Source organism: Otolemur garnettii, unplaced genomic scaffold, assembly GCF_000181295.1.
Source record: "Otolemur garnettii isolate 467f Iridium unplaced genomic scaffold, OtoGar3 scaffold00051, whole genome shotgun sequence".
NCBI classification, from domain to species: Eukaryota; Metazoa; Chordata; class Mammalia; order Primates; family Galagidae; genus Otolemur; species Otolemur garnettii.
In genome coordinates this window covers 979,125-999,209 of record NW_003852446.1, presented here as the reverse complement: position 1 = coordinate 999,209, position 20,085 = coordinate 979,125, and the positions used below count along the sequence as shown (strand labels likewise).

The following is a 20,085-nucleotide window of genomic DNA, read 5'->3' as shown; positions in this document are numbered from 1 at the left end:
AAGTCCATTTCCTTTAGTTAGTTCCTCTACCAGTTTGTTCCTGCCTTCACTGAAAATGTCATTCTTCTCCTGTCTGTATGCTTTCCTTTTCCCTTTCCCTGTGTAATTACACAATGGTGTTCACTGGACAGTCAGCACCTGTCTCTGTACCTTGTTCACATTATTCTTGGAACGATCTTGCTTCCAAGAGTTGTGTGAACACTCTCTCCTTATTCTTTTGGCTAAATGCTGGCAACCAGAAACACTCTTTCCCTTTGAACTCCCAGGGTTTTTCTTGTATTTATCTTATAGCACTTATTACTTCCCACCTTTTATGATATTATTTACTTGGTCTCTATGTTGTACCTGTATCTTGGTTCCTTAGAAGTAAAGCTCATGTGAGATTTTCTCTGTACTATGCCTTGCACAAAGTTATCAGACTCTCAAGACATACTTCTTGCCTTCCAACTCCAAAATTATCCAAGGGAGCTAATTTACATATGAATTTGCAAAGAGCTGAATTTCAAGGAAAGATGATATCCACATTTATATCTTCTCCATCTTGGGTCATCTAATACTACAACCGGTAACGATTGCCTTCGTGTTTTTTATTAAGTACAATCATAATATTGTACATGTAAGTATTTTAGTTTAATTTTAGTGGTTTCTAAGAAAATTCTCTCAAGGCATACCTTGCGGCTATATATTTAGGCACCAGCACTATAATTAGAATCATCCCCAAATATATATCTTAATCCTGCTACAACTTTGACTTTTAGAAAATAGCTTTAACTGGAGACTTTTGCTTAATCTTTAACTGACTATAAAAAAAAGTCATGTGCTGATGTGAGATTGTGAACACTTGAGGGACAGAGTTATGACTTATTTACCTCTTGATGTTCAGTGCTTGGGACACAGGCTGGAACATGAACTTTGAATGTTATCAGACTTTGTTGGAATAGCCTGCAGGCTCCTCAGAGGCTCAGCGACAGTGTGCCTCTATTAATATCTCTTTATAAAGGTCAGCCTAGTCTATATTTGTAACACAAAGAATCTTTTAAGAAAAGTGGATTTCTTTTTACCATTAGTAAAATATATAGGAAAACCTAGGAGAGACAAAAAGCTCTTAAAACACAGGGACTATTATGTTTAATATTCCTTGTACTCCCTATAAAGCCTTTTTACAATGCAAGCACTCAGTAAATATTTGATAATAAAAAAATATGAAATATTTTTTCTGTTTTGAAAAATGATCCCTAAAAGATCACTCTTTTGAAGAAGTATTACTATCTGGATCTTAGACGATTCATAGTAGAATTTCAAATGTGTATTGCGATCAGAACTATGGCAGGGGGTAAACTAGGGGCTCAGTAAATGAGGCTTAACCCTCATTTATACCTTTCGGGATTTCTACCATGACTCTTCATTTTAAAAACTATTAGAAAAATGAAAAGTTGAGAAAATCAATGCTGTACCTATCTGGTAGTGTTGCTGTTATCTGTGAAATCAAATACAAATTATTAAACTTAAGTTTTTCCAATCTGAATCACCATTATTCTCTGATGCTTTGTCAATATTAACACAGGGCGGAGTATCTGTTGTTACTTGAGCCTTAACTCATTTATTAATGAGTTAACTTTAATCCCACAACCAACATGCTCTTTGAATTATGTCACTGCACTGTCAATTTTTATAAGGTATATGCCATTAAATTATTTCAACACATTTTATTGAGTATCTGTGTCAGGGAGTAAGTATACTGGCATTGGGTAAAGAAATTTACTTACTTTAACTCAAACTTATTCAGTGTCTATTACCAAGAACAGACCCTGCCTCAGCTTACTATCTAGTGGGGAAGACATTTAATAAGCAAATACAATTACCAGTTTTCAGAAAGAAGTCCATAAGAAGACAAAAGTCATCAAGGACCCTAAGAAGACAAAAGTCATCAAGGATCAAGGTGAGGAAAGTGGACCACAGTCAAACGACTTGAATATTACTTGATAAATGCTATACCAACCTATGGCCAAAGTATTATCAAAATATAAAAGTGGAATTATTAAATTCTCTCTGGAGGCTGTGGAAAGGCATCAGAAAGGAGCTGAAATTTTTATGGATGAATAAGCTTACCTCAGGCTGATAGCAGTCAGAAAGTAATCTGTTCTCGAAAATGCATGGGTGGCATGGCTAGGGGACCAAGTACCAAGTGTGACACATGGATGATCAACATACGCTCCGTTTCATTAGCTGGTTGGCCAAACACACCACCACAGCTTGTTGAACCAGTCTGAATAGGACTTGGTATTTCAGATCAGATCTTAGATTTTTTTTCTCCTACAGTATAGGGTTGCCAGATAAAATCTGAGACGTCTAGCTAAGTGTGAATTTCAGTTAAATAACAATTTATTGAAGTCCCCAATATTTGAGACATACACTAGAAATTTCTTGTTGTTTATCTGAAATTCAAAATTCATATTTTTATTTGCTTTGACTTTGTTTGTGTATTTTTATTTGCCACATCTGGCAACCTTACCAGGATGTCAGGAACCAGCACGGTTCTGCTGTGGCACAAATGACCACAAACAAAACTGCACTAGGACCATGGCTTACTGCAACCTTCTCCCCCCAAAGTCTCTCCAATCCGAGGCAAGCAGAAAGAGAACAGCATTCCAGAAAGGAGACGCTGTAACTAGGCAACCAGCGCTAGAATCCACCCTACAGACTCCAGCACCCAGGAGCCAGAGGCAGGCGCAAGCACGCGCTGACGTTACAGCCCACGTTTAAAGGGTGGGTCGACTGAGCGTCGCTCTCGGACGTGACCCCAGCGCTTCTTTGTGATTGGCTAGCTTGGGGGCGCGGCCCTCGGGCGCGGCCGCCCCTGATTGGTGCTTCGGGATGTGGGGGAGGACCTCCGGCTGCAGCCGCGGGAGGTCCGGACACAGGCGGCCATGGGACTAGCCGGTAAGTGCGCGTCTGGCTTCTGGTCTTCTGCACTCTCGGCCGCTTCCGGATATGGTTGATCTGTCCCCGTGGGAGCGTGGCGGGCGATGGAGGGGGTGAAGCAGACCCGGCTAGAAGCCCGGAAGTCGGGTCGGAGGGTCTCTGGAGTAGAGCGGGGCGAAGGGTGAGTTGAGGGCGGCCGCGCTGGAACCGGTTCCTCGGCTGCGGCGGGTGGGGCGGGAGACTGGAGGCTCCGGGACACTGGGTCTCATACCGCCATACACTCTCTGGCCGTTTTCCTCTTCCTTTTGGGCCTGGCCAGACTCTGCCTGACTCCAGTGGGGTCGCTGACTGAGCGGAGTCATCCCCTCCGTGGCCCTAGAGTTCCCCAGCGACCTCAGAGAGTGAAGCTCGGGCAGTGTCCAGGGATTCGGTGGAAGTATCAGCCTCTTGACCCTACAACCCCTGCCAGATCTTCCTAAGGCTCTTCAAGAGCCTCTACTGCTAATAATTGCCGGAGACTCATTGGCCATGGTTGAGAATTTTGTGGTCATGTCGCGTTTGCCACTGAAAGTGTCTGGGTGGGGACCTTGGACTAATCGCTCAATTTGTCTGACAACTCATTTGTAAAATGAGTATTCACTGGATCTCCAAGCTCCTCTTCGGTTTTGAAGTTCAAGATTCTGCAATTGTATGGTATATTGATCTTTTACATAATAAAGATTTTAGGAGTGATAACCTGGTAGAAGTGAGTCGACTCATCACAGAACATTGCAGATTAATGACAAAATTTTAAATGATTTCATTTGCTTCATTGCTCACTGTTCTTGTTATCATTCAAGCTGTAGAGAACTGGAAGTTCTAGTTTAGGTGACACCATAGTATGAAAATGTTAGTTAAGCCACCTAAAAGTACAAACTTGAGAAATTTCAATATTTTCTAATCTTGAATCTTAATTAGTGAATTCAGTTCAGTAAACACTTATGGATTCTTTCTGAGAATATACTTAAAATGTAGATTAATTCTTTGAAGAGAATAGTTAAGACTTTGCACATGCCGTTAATTTGCATTTTCTGAGTTTACAGGTAAAATCTGAAACTTACAGCTTTAGGGTGGTTTCCCATTGTGTAGTTGAATTTCTAGAACCTTGGAATTCTCATTTGTAAAGCTGAGGAAGATTTTTTTCACTAGATCTTCAACTCTTTTTAGCTTTAGAAGTCCAAGAATCTATAATAGTGCTAAATACTGAGTGGCATTCATGTTGATATGGCTTTAGGGGACCCCTAAGATAAACATTACCCACTGTAGATGTCTAAAGTGGTCCCAGATACGGTGTATATCTAGTTCAACTTTTCAGACTGCACATTGAAGGGAGGGGCACTCAGGGAAGAAAGACCCTTGTAACTGAGAGAACAGTTAAGAAAAAAGTAAAGGGAGCATTTAGATTATCACTATCTTAGAATAATATGGAAGGAGAAAATGTGAATTGTCCACCGCATGTGCTCTGGGTGACATTTGAAAAATGTGCTCTCCTGGCAGGTTCGAATCTAGCCCGGGCCCACCAAGCAACAATGACGGCTGCAACCGGGCATTGTGGCAGGCGCCTGTGGTCCCAGCTACCTGGGAGGCAGAGGCAGGAGAATCGCTTGAGCCCAGGAGTTGGAGGTTGCTGTGAGCTGTGATGCCACGGCACTCTACCCAGGGCGACAGCTTGAGGCTCTGTCTCAAAAAAAAAAAAAAATGTGCTCTCAAAAAGAGTTCTAGCTCCAGGTATATTTTAGTGTAAACCATAAAGTTAATACTAGCAGACTTTATGAGATTAATCAAATGAGTGACTAAGGTCTAGAGCAGGGCTTGCCAAATGCTGTGTAAAGGGCTAGATAGTAAATAATTTGGACTCTGAGTCATATGGTCTCTGTCATAGCTGCTGTGCTGTAGCAGCACAAAAGTAGCCATTCACATAAATAAATGGGCAAACCTGTATTCCTATAAAAACTGTTATTTACAAAAACAAGAAGTGGACCAGTATGACTGAAGTTTGAATCTGGGCCTGTTTTAGTTGTCTGTTATTGTGTAACAAACCACTGCAAAACTTAGTGGCGTGAAATAACAGCCATTAATCATTTCATGGATGTTATTTTTCATGATTCTGTCATCAGCTGGGCTCAGCTGAGTGTTTCTGCTGGTCTTGCCAGTGGTCACTAGGAATGCTGCATTTAGCAGGCAAGTTGGCTAGAGATGGGGCCCAGCCGAGAACATGGGTATAGCTGGCTCTCCGTATTGTCTCTCCCACTGGCTCTCTAGCACAGTACCTGGGCTTCTTACATGTTGGCTTAGGACACAGGGGATGTCCAGCCTGCAGCCCATGGCCACATACAGATTATTTGAAGACTGTTTTGCTTATCTGTGTTGTCACATATTGCGAAAATTATGCACAGACCTTTTTTTTTGGGGGGGGGGGTTGCTCATCAGCTTTTGTTAGTATTTGTGTATTTAATGTGCGGTCCAAGAGAACTCTTCTTTGTATGTGCAGTGCAGCAGAGAAGAAAAATTGTTGGACACCCCTGGTAGAATATCCAATAGTGCAGAAGTGGGGACACGGCACCTTTTTCAGTCTAAGGCCAAAAATTTGCACATCATTTCCACCCCGACCTATGGGTTAAACTGGGTCCAAATCTAAGAGTAGGAGGCATGGCTACCAATGAATCAGAGTGCCACACTGTGCTACCTTGGAGTAGCCACGTTAATTGTGGACAAATTCTGTAACCTCTTTAAGCTTTACTTTCCATTTATTAGATGGAACTGTAGGGTTTTGGTGAGGCTGCCATGAGATCCAGAAACTCAGCACGTAGTGACTGATTTTTAGTAGTCATTTCATAAGTAGAAGCTGGGAAAGTCATACAAGTGAGAGGAGACATATGTGTGGATACATGTGTATGTCTCTAATTATTGGAAAGGACTAGTTTGTTAGCATGACAAACCATCATATACTGTGGTGTAATAAACTTAGTATTAAAATTTGTGTGTAGAGGTACTTTTTAGAGCAAAATTAAGACGTTGTAGAATCAGGTTTTATTACATGGCACGTTGTAAACGCTAAGCGAGTAAATGTTGTCAAACTCATTATATATTTTGTTTTTATTTCTGAGGGAAAAGGTAGCAAATTGACATCAACAGTGAAATGGCATTTATATTAGTATCTGGATGTGGAATATGGACTGTGTTTTGTCTCTGAGCTGAGATCCTGTTTTACTTTCTGTTTCAGGTAATAGAGGACACATCTTAAAACTGAGTTGCTCTAAGAACTGATGCCTAAATCATCTCAGCATGGCCTATAGAGGAGGAGATGGGCCCGGCCAGCCTCTGTCAGCTACATTCCCTCGGGTTAGCCCTGGAGGTCTTTCCACATTTAGAACACGCACCCATAATATATGCATGGTATCTGACTTTTTCTACCCAAATATGGGAGGTGTGGAAAGCCACATTTACCAGCTCTCTCAGTGCCTGATTGAAAGAGGGCATAAGGTTATAATTATCACCCATGCTTATGGAACTCGAAAAGGCGTCCGTTACCTCACTAATGGCCTCAAAGTCTATTACTTGCCTCTGAAGGTCATGTACAACCAGTCTACAGCCACGACCCTCTTTCACAGTCTACCATTGCTCAGGTACATATTTGTTCGGGAGAGAGTCACGATAATCCATTCACATAGTTCTTTTTCTGCCATGGCCCATGATGCTCTCTTCCACGCCAAGACAATGGGGCTTCAGACAGTCTTCACGGACCATTCCCTTTTTGGATTCGCTGATGTCAGCTCGGTGCTTACAAACAAGCTTCTAACTGTGTCTCTTTGTGACACAAACCACATCATTTGTGTCTCTTATACTAGTAAGGAAAATACTGTATTAAGAGCAGCACTGAATCCTGAAATAGTGTCCGTCATTCCCAATGCTGTAGATCCTACTGACTTCACTCCAGACCCATTTAGAAGGCATGATAGTGTAATAACTATTGTTGTTGTCAGCAGACTTGTTTACAGAAAAGGTAATGAAATGATAGCTATAATTGCATTGCAGATTTTTTTCACTGTAGAAAGCTGTTGAATACATGTATATAATGATTGTTTGGCTTTTCGCTTTGTTTATGGTTTAATAACTACTGCATTAAATATAGCAAAGAAAGTTCTAATATTGGCTTATATTGGGTGAGAAATGTGTAGGATTGTGGCGAATGCTGCCCCCAACCTTTGATGTTTTAGTGGTTACTAAATAGTAAAAGTAACCTGATGCTGTGTAACTGATCAGGTGCTTTAAAAAATTAAAACAACCCTGTACATGTGCTAAGAAGGAAAGGGCAGAGCCCACCACATGGCCTTTTCTTTCTGGTTGCAAAAGTAATGTTTTTTCATTGCAGATACTTTGAAAACTAAGAAAAGCTCAAGGATGAAAACTAAAGTCAGCTGTAACTATATTCAGAGATGTCCCTAATGAATGTTTTGATTAGTAGCGTTCCTGTCTTCATGCATACGTGCCTATACTGCAAATCAGTGGGCTTGTTCTGTACTTTAACTGTTTTGTTCCTTGCTTGCTTCGTTTTATCATTTATAAGAAATTAATAACATATTGGCAGGTAAGTGATGAAGAAAAGGGGATTAGATGGCCTAGGGCCACATTGTTGCTCTGTCTCGTATGATCAAGGACTAGTTACTTAAAGTCTCTAAGTCTCAGTTTTTCATTTGTATAATTCAGATGATAATGGGAACCTCCTGAGGGTTCGGTGATAGTTCCTATAAGCTGATAGCCCAGTGTGTATCTGGTAGGCGTCCACTGTTTTCAAGGAGGAGGTTTTTAGTCTCTGCAGTACTTAGTGGACACTGCAGTGGAATTTGTGGAGGCTTGTTGACTAAAAGTCTGAAATAGTTTGCTTCTTAGAAACAAAATTGTCTTCTAGCTGCTATTTGACAAGCTGTTCAGTAATCAAAAATTCCATTTAATGTAGGGAATCACTAAAAAATAATATATACCCCCCCTTAAATATTTGAATTTAACTCAAAATGTTAATACACTAAGTCGTCAGTAGTTTGGCGTAGGCTTTAAGTACTGGTCCGCTGATTTCAGCTGCATCCTCTTGCATGATGGCTTTCGCAAAGCAGAATCCACTGTTGTCACTGCGGGTTTCTTTTAAGTGCGATGAGAACCTAAAGGTGTGTGAAGCAATGTGCTTCTGAAGTTTCATCTTCAGTTTTGTACAGTGGACACCTCCTAATCGGCTAAGAACCTTTCCAGTGACTTTCCTTTGTTGGAGTTTTCAAACTGTTCCGCTTGGTTTTCGTAGAAACTCATCTTACCAGTTTATGCATCATTTCATTAAATTACCCAGTATAGCCGGAATCAAACAGATTGGTGAACAAATGCAAGTGATTGTTGGTAAGGGTGAAGCTCTGCAGTGTACTGATGTATTAGGGAGTGGCCTAAAGTCTAGACGTGGGCCTTGGACAGCATACGTTTGGGATGGAGAGGCTTGGTCGATCTAGTATTTTAAGTGGAGATGAGTGAGAAAACTGCATTTTCCAAGGTGAAGGCAATGATGTGGTCTCAGTCTTTAATTAAGGAGATGGGAATGGACCAGCATTCTGTGTTCTGAATCCCTCTTGGGACACTGGTGATACGTTTGTTGTCACTTAGAAAATGTGCCTAATTTTTTTTTTTTGATCAAATAACGTGCCTGTGAGACAGCTAGCTAAGAACGGGTATGATGCACGTGTGATTGAAGATCAGCAAAATTACCTACTCATATACAAAGATTAAACCTGTTACCTTTACTTCACTAATGTGGAATTTATGCAGCTGAACTAATCACCAGTGGAGCGAAGGTATGGCCTTTCCTGTTTTCCATTCAGTAACTCAATAGATAATTTGTTTAACTCTCTCCCCAAAATAACATTCTGAGAAAGAATGGCCATGTCCATAGCCCAAAGCGAGTAGCTGGATTAATGGTCCATTATTTATTTACAAATTAGTATCCTCAGGAGGTGTTTGTTGGACCAGATGTCAAAGGCCCACTGGACCGTTTTATGTGTGAGAGAGGATAGATCAAAATTCTCCTTGCCCAGATTTTTTACCTGGCTTCTTCCTAAGCCACCTTCTCTCCAGCCTGTTTTGCTCCCAGTCAGAGTTTGCCAATGCTCTGTGCCTGTGCAGGCATGTTCTGCCTCCTGCTGCAGTGATGACAACTCAGTTTGTATTCTGCAGTTGAAAAACCTGTGTATGGTACAGTACCTCACTTGACCCTCCCAACAGCTGTAGGGTAGATGTTGTCTACTTGTAAAAAAGAAACTGAGTCTCAGAGAGGGTAAGTAACTCACCCAGGTTGCACAGTAAGTAACAGAGATGATAAACATGAGTCCTGCTCTTCTTGAGTTAAGGTCTCCTGTTCCTCTGCCTCTGCCTGTCTAACCACTGTTATCCTAGATATATAGATCAGAAGTTTCATTTAAATGTTGTTAGAAAGTTTGCATTAGGAAATTCTGTTGCCTATTTTGTGGGATACAGCGATCGAAAGTCTCTGTATGTTCCACTGTGCTACACTCTTAGAGGTACCTGGATAATTTTTTATAATGGAGACAAAACCTTTTATTCTTAGAATAAAACTGTAGGCCTGTGCTCAGTGCAGTGGCTCACGCCTGAAATCCTAGCACTGTGGGAGGCCGAGGCATGAGGATTGCTTGAGCTCACAGGTTTGAGACCAGCCTGAGCCAGAGCAAGACCCCCATCTCTAAAAATAGCTGGGCACCTGTTGTCCCAGCTACTTGAGAGGTTGAGGCAAGAGAATTGCTCGAGCACGAGAGTTTGAGGTTGCTGTGAGCTGTGATGCCACGGCACTCAACCCCAGGGCAACTGAGTGAGACTTTGCCTCAAAAAAAAAAAAAAAGAATAAAACTGTAGACCATTGATAATATTAATCAGTTCTAGTTCTTAGAAGGTGCTTGTCAGGATTCAATGACATAATGCATTTAAAATATGTTGCCTGACATAGTAGGCATTCAGTTAAGGTAGCTGTTTTCAGCAGTTATGATTGTTTGCCTGTGTTAATATTTTTTTGTGTGAAGATTAGGCTCTTAAGCATGTGTGAGAGAGGAGAGAAAGAGGAGAAAGAAAATGAAAGGAAGGAATTGTAGGTGGCTAAATGTTATGTCATTAACTTACCTTCTGGTTTATCTAGAAATTCAATCAATGAATTTAGTAATAGACTTGGAACAAAGATAGCTAAGGTTTTAATGAGAAGCCTTTATAATTCAGAAAAACAATGTAAATTTATTTTTGATGCATGCAAACATATCTTGAAAATACCAGCAGAGTTTACTTAATGATTCCTGCTTTGCATTGTTTAATAAAAATGACCCTATATATATATATAATTTTTCTTTCCCACTATCTATTTTATAATTAATCTGCCTACTTGGGGGAAGACTGATGTACGAAATTCAGTTCTTGTGTGTGTACATATTTTTTACATTAATAAACTTAGCTCTAAGTGGATTATTTTGTGTTTACTTTTACTTTTGAATGCGCATGATTTGAATTGTTAATGAAGCAGATTCCCAGATAGCATCAACATTGCCATCACTTTGGATAGCCACAACTTTTTCAGACTAGTAGAGCATGATTTACTTTATTGCTTAATATTACCTGAGACTGCATTTGCATATTGTAAGAAAGTTATTTTTGAAAAAAGAAACCAAGATGCATCCGTTCATTCCATGGACTATGATGATCTGACAGTTGAGGTCCTTCTACCTTACCCCCATTCCAGGAAAGGGGTCGATAGCATGTTTGCATAGATTATTATTTTAAATTTTGCTAACACCATAGTGTTCACTGTAAAATTCTCTGTACAAACTGAATTTTGAATAAAGAGGAGGCAACAGACTTTGTTGCTTAACTCTTTCCTGTGGCAGGAGGTAGAGTCAGATAGACTGATAGCATTTTCAGCTGAAAGATACTTTAGGTACATAGGTCTCTTCATTTTGCAGGTCAGGAAACTTCCCATGATCAAAGGGCTCATTTGTAGAAAAGCTGGATGGATACCAAGATCTCCAGTCAGCTGCCTGCTCTAGAGAAAGCTCACTAAAACCTTAGCCACCAGAAAGACCTTTTGTATAGCAGTAGGCAATGCGTATACACAAGTGAGTAACAGAGTGAGTGTGGAAATGGAGCAAAATAGTTCCTGTTTGCCGTGCGTGGAAGTAACAGTGCACGTCAAGTTCTGTCTCTTCAAGAACTGCAACTGGTGGGGGACACTGGCAGTTTGTGAACAATTCTCCCCTCCTGGGAAAGGTGTAAGACTTTGATTTCTCTACTTTTATTCCAAAGTGAGTGGATTTTCAGTTCCAACGAATTTGTTTTTAAGTTGAAATACAAATTATCTCCAACATTCAACTTTATATTTTCAGGAACCGATTTGCTCAGTGGTATCATACCTGAACTCTGTCAGAAATATCCAAATTTAAATTTCCTAATTGGAGGAGAGGGACCAAAGAGAATCATTTTGGAAGAAGTTCGGGAAAGATACCAGCTACATGACAGGTACTGATGGATTCTATATTGTCTTTAGTGGGAAAATATTATCTATATTTGATTTTGACTGCATGCCTGCCTTAGGTATGCTGCTTCTCCTGCATGTAATCGATATAAAAATATAATGCAAGACCCACTTTTAAAGAAATTTATATGAAATAGGAAACCTAGTTCAAGAATACAGAATTTTAAGCTGAGCGTGGTGGCTCATGCTTGTAATCCTAGCACTCTGGGAGGCTGAGATGGGTGGATCACTTGAGCTTGGGAGTTCGAGACCAGCCTGAGAAAAAGCAAGACCCCATCTTTACTTAAAAAAAAAAAAATTAAAAAATAGCCGGGTGTTGTGGCAGGCTCCTATAGTCCTAGCTACTCTGGAGGCAGAGGCAAGAGATCTCTTGAGCCGAAGAGTTTGAGGTTTCTGTGAGCTGTGACACTACAGCACTCTACCTATAGTGACAGAGTAAGACTCTGTTTCTCTCTTTTTTTTGCAGTTTTTGGCCAGGGCCGGGTTTGAACCCGCCACCTCCAGTATATGGGGCCGGCGCCCTTCTCCTTTGAGCCACAGGCGCCACACCAGACTCTGTCCCTAAAAAAAAAAAAATCCACAATTTTATTTTTTTCCATTAGCCCAATATTATTTGACTTTTGGGGACAGTTGTTGGAGGCACCATGTAATCCACAAAAAATCAACTGTTTGATTGGAAACATTGCAGATTTCCAAGCCGTACTGTGTGTTGTGATTTAAATAGCATGGCTCAAATCATGTAAATTGCCCTGTACATACAGATTTGGACGGGTCTCATCCTCAGTTACTACATAACACATGAGGTGTGTATGCCTGAAGCATCAATTTTAGAGAAATTAGAGTCTAATGTTTAATCATCAAAATATATTCATATTTTCATTACATGCAAACTAGTTTTGGAAAAGATGAAATTTGATATGTGTGACAAAAGTTAGAAATATGTTAACTGTATGAGTTCCAACCCAATAGCTTTAAAAGGCTGTTCCTGTTAGATCAGTTTCATGATACTCATTTTTTGAGGTGGAAAACATTAGCACCAGTAGGAATCTAAGTGTAATATAAATAAAAGACTTGGCTTATAAATTTATTTTTTTTGTAGTATGATTTTTCACTCCCTTTTTTCTTTCCCTCTCATTTAAAAAAATCAGGGTGCGTCTTTTGGGAGCTTTAGAACACAAGGATGTTAGAAATGTCTTAGTTCAAGGACATATTTTTCTTAATACCTCCCTTACCGAAGCATTCTGCATGGCGATCGTGGAAGCAGCCAGTTGTGGTTTACAGGTAAAAAGCTTTGAAGGTATATATTGTTGGGGTTTCGGTGTTTGTATTTTGAAAAATCATGAGACACATTCCATAATAATTTTGTAGCTTGGTTTTGTGTATCTTCCTGACGTATGATCATGGTAGGAACATGTGTTCTTTCTTTCTTTTTAAGGTTGTAAGTACCAAGGTCGGTGGAATTCCTGAGGTGCTTCCAGAAAATCTTATTATTTTATGTGAGCCTTCAGTAAAATCTTTGTGTGAAGGGTTGGAAAGAGCTATTTTTCGACTGAAGTCGGGGGCATTGCCAGCTCCAGAAAATATTCATAACGTAGTAAAGACTTTCTACACCTGGAGGAATGTTGCGGAAAGAACTGAAAAAGTATGTCATGTGCTGCGAGAAGATGGGGTCTGAACTCTCACGTGAGGTTTCGTGTACACGTTTGCTTTTTCTTGTGTACAGGTTTACCATTTCTGTTCTATTGCTTAAGTTTATGAAATCACTTCCAAATGAAAAGAAACAACCTATGCATTACTTTTGGTACACACGCTGGGCTGAGTGTCTAGTGAAATTGCATTTGCTATCTGAAAATAGCAGTAATACAGTCTAGCCCCCTCAGCAAACTTGGTATAAAAGTTACACAATTTTCTAGACGTTATCAGTGATTGGAGACAAAAGTAGTAATACAATCTACTCTTAAATATTTTCTTGAGGCTGTTTGTAATTCTAAAGCATAGGAAATATATGGTTTTGCCAATTATGGCAACTTTATAACTTGTGAATATTTAATTCAGGCTACTTCCTAAACCTTTGCGGCACTTTTGCTAACTACTGTGATTTTCTTCAGGAAAAGGATTTTTGCATCTTTGGGCTGATTGAGAACATAAGTTAGAATTCAAAATGTACGTGATAAAAGTTGGAAAAATGATCACAGATAAAAAGCAGCAATGGAGAATTTCCAAAAGGACAGGAACAGGAAATAGATTAACACCCTGAGGTAGGAAGTACAGTTGTGGGAAATGGTTCCTGACTTTGAGTTAGGGACTTCATTTATTCTACTCAGTTTCGTCCTCTATGTCCTTCTCATGACTTTCTCTGCCTCATGCCTCTCATTTCCATCTAACAAGCTGAACAGAAACAACTTGGGTTCTTAGAATGTAGAAATTGTGAACCAGAAAGACAGCCAGTGGCGCGTGGAGAAGGTAGTGGTTTAGAGTTATGCTTTATACTAGCAGTGTATCCAGAGTTTTTAGCCTGGAGTAGATAGCAAATTGGAGCCGAGGTGAGAATAGCTCTTTACTGTTTTTATTTGGCTTCAATTGTAAATGCCAGTATATAAGGTGAACCCATATTTGAATATGAGTTCACAAAAGCCCTATGTCTAAAAATTGCTATGTATATATTCCATTGAAATATAAGATATTTGAAACCAACATTTTTTTTTTTTTGAGACAGTCTTACTCTGTCACCCTGGATAGAGTGCTGTGGTGTCATAGTTCACAGCAACCTCAAACTCTTGGGCTCAAGAGATCCTCCTGCTTCAGCCTCCCGAGTTGCTGGCACTATAAGCACCTGCCACAATATGTGGCTAGTTTTTTCTGTTTTTAGTAGAGACTGGGTCTTGTTCTTGCTCAGGCTGGTCTTGAACTCCTGAGCTCAAGCAATCCATCTACCTCAGCCTCCCAGAGGGCTAGGTTTACAAGCATGAGCTACCATGCCCAGCCAGTGAAATTAGCATTTTTGACTGAAGTATTTCTGAGTTATCCTTACTTTTTAAAAATCTGGTACTATCTCCACCCATGTGAAATGGCTGCCTTTTTCTTTGGAAATTGGAGTATAGCACTGATTACCTGTTGGAAGTGCATGTCAGTGTCACCTGGGTATCCTTTTCAGACTCTGTACACTCCATCATCATGTCTTCCTGACCTCCCCAACCACTCCCTGGATTCTTATGTGATTCTTGAGTGCCAGAAGTGAAATTTGGGGTGTGGTTGGTGGGGATATCTGGTTAGACAGGGCTTTTTGATGATACCAGTCTGCTGGGAAACCAGAAGCTCTGGATGTTGTGACTTTGATCTTCTTTATTGACAGCATATAAACCTCAGAAGTCTGAGCCATTATAGGTCACAAATTCAGAGGGCAAAAATGTGACAGTTTGTTAAAGGAGCTAGTTGGGTTTTTTTTTTTTTTTTTTGTAACTACATACTTTCTTTTAGTTATGTTTAAAATAATAGTAAAACATCTATTTTTTTTCTATTTTGTACTCTGGGTATTTATAGTATACATTTAGAAAAATGTAAATCCTTGTCTATAATGAATTGTCATTAGGAGGAAATTGTTACTTTATCACTTAAGATCATAAATAAAGTAATTGAAGTAATTGACCCGAAATAAAGATGGACAGACAGATGAGTTTGGAGTTGCTCTTTTAACCTGAGGACATTTCGTTCTTTTTCAACTTCTTCCTCTTAGTTTAGTTGTGCTATCTAGAAAATTGATTATGAAATTAAATTGGCGCTCATGCTGTAAACATTCCTTTTCAGTTACAGTTCACCAGTCTTAGTATAATTCTCAACATAATTCTGATTAACACATTTGTATTCAAAATGTTCTCAGGATAAAAGAGCTGGATGTAAATATACTGTACTTTTCAAAGGTTTTTGACGTGTAGAACTTGCACTGCATGTTAGAACTTTCTTGAATTCCAAAGGAGACTATTATAGGTCTGATATGTGAGACTGAGCACAAGCAATGCTCAAATGCAATTAAAACAAAGAAGGCTGGCCCATTTGATGTGTTCTAAATAAATATGTCTAAAGATCTTTGTTAGTATTTTTAGAGTTTGGTGCTTAGTAGTTTTTTTAAAAAGCAGGTCACCTACTAACAGTTCTCAGCAATGAACTTAATTTCATTTGCCAGTGTTTGAGCTATAGCATCTACTAAAATTTCCCTTCTGAAGTTCCCCTCTGAAATTTCCCCTCTACAGATCCATGAAATGTTTCTGTATCTGCTCACTGCATCAGTGGCTTCATGCACTGCTGAAAGAGCCTCTGTGTATCTAGCAGCACCCTAGATTGTAGTTCTCTGATTGTGGTTGATGCCTACCAGGAGCCAGTGAGAGCTGTCTTAGCTGAGTCAAGGAATATTCAAAGGCCAATCCTGCCTCAGCACTGCTGAATTAAATACCACCCCTACTGTGGTGACCTGAAAAGCTGTCTAGACGTTTCAGGACCTTGGAATTCTAGGTGAAAATCGATGGTGGTCACCTAAGGGAGAGGAACTGTGGATTATTCTTTCTATCACACGGTCTAGCTGCCTTTTGCCCAGGACAAGTGCCCATTAAGGTTGAAGACACTGGCAGTAATTATTGTGATTGAGTTTGTTCAGGACATCATTACTGTAACAACAAAATGTGAACGATTTCTGTTTGCAAGTATTTCTAAAACGTTCCTGCAAGAGTGGGTCATTGTTTGGCACGGGGTGGGTGATGGGTCAGAGTGCTCATTCTTGGCTTCTCTCCTGCCAGGTGTATGACCGGGTGTCTCTGGAAGCTGTGTTGCCAATGGAGAAACGACTGGACAGACTCATCTCTCACTGTGGCCCAATAACAGGCTATATTTTTGCTTTATTGGCTGTTCTCAACTTTCTCTTCCTCATTTTCCTGAAATGGATGACTCCAGATTCTGTCATTGATGTTGCAATAGATGGCACTGGGCCAAGAGGTGCCTGGACTCATCATCAATATTCTCACAACAAAAGGGGGGGGGACAATAATGAAATATCTAAAACAAGGTAGAAGAAAGCCTGAATTGTAAGATTTGAAACATTTGTAATATTCCTATGAAAATTATTGAAACTAACCTTGCTTTTTGGATTTTCATTTTTTAAAGTTAATTTAGTAAGTTACGCTACCTCTATATCATCCAATGTTTTCTTTTGAGGAAAGAGAAAAACATATGCAATTCCTGAGTGTGGAAACTCCATGCACTTAAAATTTAGTAGAGAACATTTACTCCACTCAGGTACGAAGTTTTTCAGACTACTGAAATCCCTCTAGCAGAGATGTTTTAACATTATATTTTGAGAGCTTTGGGTGCTGAAGGGCCAAATGTTTTCTGGGCATTTTTTGGCCAGTTTTTAATGTTATACCATTAGACATTAATTAGACACTCACCAGATGTTTACAAGTTTTCTTTAGGGAAGTACAACAACTATATGAACTATTTTAAGTCACGTTCATATCCATTTATTAGAGATCTAAGTCATGCTCTTAAACATTATTGGGTACACTCAGTAAGTGTTACATATAATCAACAGGTTTTTTGAGTAAGATGGATTATTAGTTACCGGCACGTTTGGAGCACCTGATGTATATAGAATGTTGACCCAGGTATTTCTGCCTTTAAGGACCAGGGGTGTATTCATTGTTTGTTTATCATTGAAATGGCTTACTGCATTATAGTCATGATTGACATGAAGTGGTAAAATGTCCAACATGCCAAAAATGCTCAGGCTGGTTCATGCCAGGAAAAAGAAAAAATCGCTGACACACTTCTAGTACTTCCTTGATCCTGTTGTTTGCATTTTCCTTGGTGGAACCTATGTCTTCGGTTGTGTTTATGAAGATATTTTTTGCTTTTCAAATACTAGGGACCGACATCACTGTTGATAGTACAGAGAAACCCTCCACATTTTTCAGTGCATAATTTAGTCCTCTGTAAATGCCTTCATGTTTTCTGAGCAGAATATATGAGATGTGCCATCTCAAAACCAGCTGCTACCTTGTCGTTTTGAATCACTACACTTCACTGTGGCCTCACTGATGTCTGATAAGTCTTGTCAGTGTGCAGAAGGCTTTGCTCTAGAATGTTTTATTTATATCAAACCAAGTCTGAAAATTTTAGGAACGTGGTCTCTTTGTGGGTGGATGTTAAATATAATTATTGCCCAGAGCCATGGGTTTTTTAACCCCAAATTATCCATATGGTGTGTATTCTTCGAACTCTTCAGAATAAGTTTTTGTGAGAAATGGACTATGAAATAAAGCATTGAGGCACTCACGTGCACGAGATTGATTCAGTATTGTGATTCTGTACAGGAATTTTTTAAATGACAACACTCAGAACACTTCTTTTTACAAAGTATCTTAACATGCCTATTGGTTGCACTGATATAAAAGAAATAATATTTGTGTTTTGTTTGTACTGAAATACAAATATTAGAGTGCAATTTTTAAAATCTAGAAGTTAGGGTTCTTTTGTTGGAGAAAAGTGGACTGATTCAAACCAGTCTCATAGGGATTTTTATGCATAGAAACTCATGTATAAATATGAAATAAATAGTGCCAATATTAATGGTAAAATGAGAACCTATAACATTTGATTTTATTTATTCTACTCAGCAGTTTATAGTCATACTACCATTCCACTTATATTTTTTTGCTCCTTTTTTTGCAAAATTATCATTTAATTCTTAAGTTGTCATTTATTTAAGATTGAAATAAGATTTGAAGTTAGTTGCCTTTGCATGTGAAATAATGTGCTTTTAAATCTTTCCCATTTTTTTTAAAGAAGTAAAAGTAAATTTGTCTTCCATAAATCTTAATTTTCAGCCTTCCCGGATACCTTAATTGTAACCCTCAGTCAGTGTTTCACTGATCAGTATGTGGAAACACATTGTTCTACCTTGGTACTCAGAAAAATGAACTTACAGTGATGAGGAATTTCTTAGAAACATACTGCATTTCTTCGGATGTTACAAAAGGTTGCACATGTAAAACTGATTTGTTAAAACATGCTATGTGTCCCAAAAATAAAGGCCAGAATAACATTTTGATAATTTTCTGAGTCTGTCTTGTTTGATGAACAGATGATGATTTACTAGTGGAACAGAGGCCCCTTGCCCCCACACATTCTTTTCCAGTGCAACTTGCTGTGTTGCTTGGTTTGTTAGTAAAACAGGAAATATCCTTCAGATGATGAATTAGTCGGTCTTTTTTTGTTTCTAGAGTATATTTTGTCTTTTGCTTATGGAGTAGAAGTTCAATTGTGCCTTTGTCTCCTGATCCAAACAAACTTCTGTTTTTCACTGCACTGGCGGCGTTATCACATGAGACAAAAGATCTGCAAACTGTTGTGTGCATGCACTGCTTTTTATTTTGCCAGCTATTTTGAGAGAAATTTGAATTTTGATTTCATTTACAGATGTCCAGCTTCTCTCACCCCCTTCATTGGAAGTAGTGAGAATAGTCACCTGTGTTCATGTGTTTTCATTTGTCTTACACCAAAACTTATTTTTGGCACAGTCAGGGTATTATGGGCCAGTGTTTATTTTGGTAAACTATTTTTAAAGCCCTCTTTAGTCATCTGTGCATTCCCAAATGAATGTGGCTCAGTGTTAAATCGTTTCATCCATGGCTGGATTTTTTTTAAATGAAATGATGAAACTTTAAGTTCTATACAGAATTTGGCCTGTGTTCTCCAGCATGTTGGAGAATTGATTTTATCCTTTATCATTTATTTCTGGGGATGGCGTGGTGGTTCTCAACTGTAGGCTAGGAGGAGGATTTTGTTCCCCCTGGGGACATTTGGCAGTGTCTGGAGACATTTCTGATTGTTACTACTGGATGGGGGCAGGACGTTGGCATAAGGTGAGGAGAGGCCAGGGTTGCTGCTATGCATCCTACAGTGCAACAGCCATGTTTTATCATACAGGAAAGTTAAAACCAAGATAAGCTTGAATAATGTTACAGTACAAATTCACCACTGGTCTGACGTGTGTAAATGATTGCCTACTTAGAGTACAGTCAAAGGTACGTGAAGAGAGCCAAAATACTTGTATTTGTGTATTTTCATACGCTGGTGTTCTACCAGGTACTCTAATCTCAGCAAACTTTATATGTTAACATCTGTCCCGTGAGCGTGAAAACACAATGTCCTTAGAGTGCCGTGAGACGCTGAAATGGGGAGCTATATATTGTGGCTCTAGGTTGTATTCTCATGTGTCAGCCTTTTTAACAGTGTAGTGAAACAGTTCTTACAGAGGCCGTTCTGAGAAGCTCCCACATTTTCGCAGAAAGCATTTATTAAATTTACTTAGTTGCTTATGCAATTTTATTTCAGCTTGCCTTTTCAATAGGTTTTTAGAAATTTACAAAATATAGCTGAGAATGATGGCAGAGACCTAGGGTGATGAAGAAAATTAAAAATAAACCAGTTCCACTTATGTTGGCCAGCTGAAGAGAGAATATTGCCCGTCAGGGTTGACTCATGGAATCTTTGGGTGCTTCACCCAGAACCTAGTG

The 20,085-nt window shown here is 39.3% G+C and overlaps 1 protein-coding gene across 1 annotated transcript; it reads left to right on the top strand.

Moving 5' to 3' along the window:
• Positions 1–5,728: 5,728 nt before the first annotated feature.
• PIGA (phosphatidylinositol glycan anchor biosynthesis class A) lies at positions 5,729–16,363 on the top strand. The gene is made up of 6 exons (XM_012806430.2): positions 5,729–6,964; positions 11,373–11,505; positions 12,670–12,802; positions 12,957–13,163; positions 13,630–13,779; positions 16,309–16,363. The coding sequence occupies exons 1-5, from the start codon at positions 6,247–6,249 to the stop codon at positions 13,672–13,674; spliced, it is 1,236 nt and encodes a 411-aa protein (XP_012661884.1). The 5' UTR covers positions 5,729–6,246; the 3' UTR covers positions 13,675–13,779; positions 16,309–16,363.
• Positions 16,364–20,085: the final 3,722 nt, after the last annotated feature.